This window comes from Acanthisitta chloris, unplaced genomic scaffold, assembly GCF_000695815.1.
Source record: "Acanthisitta chloris isolate BGI_N310 unplaced genomic scaffold, ASM69581v1 scaffold11605, whole genome shotgun sequence".
NCBI classification, from domain to species: domain Eukaryota; kingdom Metazoa; phylum Chordata; class Aves; order Passeriformes; family Acanthisittidae; genus Acanthisitta; species Acanthisitta chloris.
In genome coordinates this window covers 45,386-49,431 of record NW_008674327.1, presented here as the reverse complement: position 1 = coordinate 49,431, position 4,046 = coordinate 45,386, and the positions used below count along the sequence as shown (strand labels likewise).

Here is a 4,046-nt window from a genome sequence, read left to right as displayed (position 1 = left end):
ATGTATGTATGTATGTACACACATATATTTATATTTATTTAGTGTTTTACAGAGTCTCATTTGAAATGGGCACTAAATGAAGTCTCAAATCTAATGTTAGGGAATTTCTCTTGACTGCCATATGGATCATTTCCATATCTTTGTTGTTTTTTTCATTGTTGTTATGATATTAGCTCCATACACACCTGACTCTTATTTCCCTTTATAGAAAGCTTCTGTCACTACACTGGAAATAGTGAGTCACAGATGAATTGACTTGAGAAGGTTACAGGGAGCAGCTCTGCAGGCTCATCATCCTGACCCATGGGACGATGGTTTTGGCACAGTGCCCTGGGTCTCTCTTATGAACTCCCAAATGCCCAAAGCCCTGTGAAGTTAATTAGAATTCAGTATCAAAACTGAAACTTCAGTTTTCCAGTAGTTTCTTGTCAATGAGATACGTTTCTCAAAAAAAAAAAAAAGAAAAAAAGAAAAAATGTGGTATACTCCATTTTTATTGATTCTATTAAGAACCTGAAGAAGGAAGAGTTTCCTCTGGTTAAAAATAGCTGGAAGAGTCACTGATTATTTAACATAATTCACAGAATAAACAGGCCTCAAATTCTGCCTTTTTGCTATGGCCATGAGACCTGTTCAGACACCTCTCTGCTGACCCAAGGCAGGCAGTGTACGTGTAGCTGTCAGGGTTTTTAATGATTCAGATCTGTCTGAACCCTGAAATCGCTGTTTGGTTATTATTCAGAGCTTACTCAGGGGTAATTCCCATTTTATGGTGGTGCTTCTCTGGCAGCTGTTGCAACTCCTTGCTTTAATGTCCTTTCCTTTTGCTTTGTGCCAGCACCTTCTTATCAACTGAAGAGGCTCTTAGTGTGGGTGATTCTTCCTTTTTGTTATGTTAGCGAATCATCCTGAGCTAAAAGCTTAGTAGTTGTGACTCCCCAGGAAGACACTCTGCAGTTCTTGATGTAGATCCATGCCTATGAACTACAACAACTGGGAGCAGACACACAGACACAGAATGCATTCTTGCTTTTCTTCTCTCTTAGGCATGGAAAAATCCTTTCGTACAGCCTGCCTCTGTCACCACAGAAACACAATGTTTCTGGTCCTGGGAGTGGATTATTTTCATTCTGGACATGGGTAGAAGAGTGTAGTTCCACAGCTTTAAGTAAGGATCTTCTTCCTCCCCTCGCTCCCCTGCTCCTCCCTTTCTGCAGAGCTTTTGGGAACTCTGAATGGAATAGCAGCTAATGGCATTTTTTTCTTACTTTCTTTGCACAATTTCAGCAGCCTGGATGATAAGCAGACGTCCAGAAGCCATTGTACAGACATTACTAATTGAAGCCTGATGGCCAACGTTAGGAGTGAGGGTAGGAAGTGGAAATCTATGTTCCAGCTTTGCCATACATTCTATTTCTATGTTTGAAATGAGTGAAAATAAGATCTATTCCACAACTCTGTTCTGGAGCTTTATTTACTTCAAGTCTTCTGGCAACAAATAATCCATAGTGGCAAAGATTTTTTTCCTGCTTGTTGGATTTTGGGATGAAAATTCCAAATTTGCCTGGTTCCTGCTGTTCCAAGCCTTGCTCATAGTAGGAAAGTTTAGTCTGTAAACCTATATATGCCTAATTGTACTAACAGAAGCCAGTACTGTGATGAAAGACACAGCAATGTAATAACACAGCAAGTGGAAATCCCCTCCAACATTAGAAACCATCATGTCAAAATTATGCTGGGGTATCTCTGCTGCACTGCTGGGCCCTACTGCCATGGTCTTGTTGGGAGAAAAATTTAAAAATAATAACATTGCTTCCATAGCTGTGCTGGTGAAACTTAAAAGGGTGGAGCACAATTTAAGCAAGGATCATGGTATTCTGTCTGTTGTTGTGGCTCTGAGGATTTTGGGTGTGAAGAGGTGTGGTCCCTGATTGACAGGACATGGTTGGCAAAGGCCTGGAGCATAGACACAGTTGTACCAGCCGAACCTGTGGGTTTCAGTTGTGGGGCAAGGTGGGGCTGAAACAGACTCCACTGGTGAAATCTCAGTTTTAGCAATACCCTCTGCATCTCCATCAAAAATGCTTCTGTGGTGCAGCTATCTCACACAGACGCTTACAGGACAGATGGCTTTGTTCGGGCAGCTGCAGAAGGGAGATTTCTGGTACACAAAATGTGTTGTCAGAGTAATGTCTATTTTCTTTCTTTTTAACTGTCCCAGTCTGTTGCTGGAAGGCTGCTGTTGCAAGTCACAGCTGGGCAGGTAACCATCTGTTAATGAGTAATCCTTGTGCCTGATCAATCCTTGGCATTGATCTGGTCTGTATTTTGCAATATAATGCCATCTCCTGAGTGGGCTTGTTTGAAGCTCCTTGTTATTGCTATACCATGCTTTTAATCAGCTCCTGAAGAGAAAGGGAAGGGAAACATCTGGATGGTAAATCATCTCTGTTTACAAACAGCATTGGATCACCTCCTCTGGTGGTGCTCTTAGATGCTTGCTGATTACACCAGGGATCATCTCCAAGGGTCAGGCACTTTGTAAACTCTTCATTTCCCGTGGTTTAGGGAGAGTCTCTCCCTACATGGCATTCCCTTCTACTCACAAAGCCATTAATGATTAACGATGATAACAGCTCTGCTTACTTAGAAAACTAAAATACCCTAAAGTCAAGTAAATTGAAGTCCCATGTGAAAGCTCATTGCTGATTCACTCTCCTGCTTCAGCCCAGCCCTGGAAGTTTCCTTCTGCTAGGCAAAACCTTTGTGAGAGAAGAGCAAAGATGAAAGTCTGTGCTCCTTTCATCATTGTCTTGGCTCTGACTCTGAGCAGTGACTGTGCAAGGATGGTAAGTCTGATTCTTCTGTTTTGGAGTGGTGGATCACCTATGTACAACCTGGCAGGACAATGTTGCCTTGGGGTTGGATGAGTGAAACCACCAAACAGTCTGAGAGGAAGAGTGCTTCAAATGGAAAACAAAAGGGATTTGCTAGATGAAGGCTGACTAAGTGGGGCCTGTGGGATAGCTGGTACTACATGTTTCTGTATCTAAAGCAATTGCTTACATCCATGCCCTGCTAGGGAGGAGGAATGGGAGGGGAGGAAGGACCACAAAAATTGAAATACATTGAAAATACATCTCAGAAATGTGTTGACACAAGCAGGCACCTGCAGTAGCATGGAAGGACAGTGCTCCCCTGCCAGACTTCACTGCTGCCTGGTAACTGAACAGGACAGCTTAGGTAGCTGTTGTATTCTTTTCAAACCTCTCCCTGTTTCCATGCCATACCCTTCAGTGCTTTTTCATCATGTGCCTTGTGGGGTTTTTGGGGTATGTTTGCCAGACACCTGAAGCACTGCTGAGCATGGCCATGGTGATTTGACTTTGGTAGTTTGCTCAACCCCCACCACAGTCTGGCATTCACCATGGACTAGCAGGACAGCTAATAGCCTGGACCCTCAGCAGTGTGGCCTTATGATCAGCCTGATTTCACTGGCCAGGTTAAAACTAGCTCAGATATACTTAAATGGTGCTATAATCTTAACTATCCCAGAGAATTACGAAAGTTTCTCCTCAGATATTACAGGTGGGAGCAGAGAGGAATGTTCATCATGCCAAGGAAACAGTCATTCCTGGCTGAAGCTGTTGCGGGCTGCTTGGTGCTAGGAGAGTCAGCATAGAGTGCAAAAATGTGTTTTTTCCCCAGAAGTATTCAAGCCCTGCCCATATATCTCAGCAACAGCTTTTTCTTAACCCTCCCTTGTTATTTCCCCTGTCCAGTCATGATGTGCTGCTTCTTTGACTGCTTTTGTGATACTTTTATTTCGCTATAATTCAGTTGCCAGCACCTTTGGTGGCAACAGCACTTTATGTGTATTACCATTGTTTATTATTTCCTGTGGTTTAAAATCAGCTCAGCCTAGGGCTCTTTGCTTGCTGATTGGCAAACCCAAATGCAGTTAGAGGTTGCTTTTGTAACTAATGCCCCTAGGGATACAGCAAAACGGCAGGAAAAGTCAAATCCTGGGATATTATTTGTAACTG

At 42.9% G+C, this 4,046-nt stretch overlaps 1 protein-coding gene across 1 annotated transcript in view; it reads left to right on the top strand.

Annotated features, from left to right (window-relative positions):
• The first annotated feature begins 2,783 nt into the window (after positions 1-2,783).
• The window catches only part of HGFAC (HGF activator), a 42,569-nt gene continuing 41,306 nt past the window's right edge, over positions 2,784-4,046 (top strand). The window contains exon 1 of the mRNA XM_009075296.1: positions 2,784-2,849. Within this exon, the coding sequence (XP_009073544.1) occupies positions 2,784-2,849 (66 nt within the window). The remainder of the gene's footprint in view (positions 2,850-4,046) is intronic.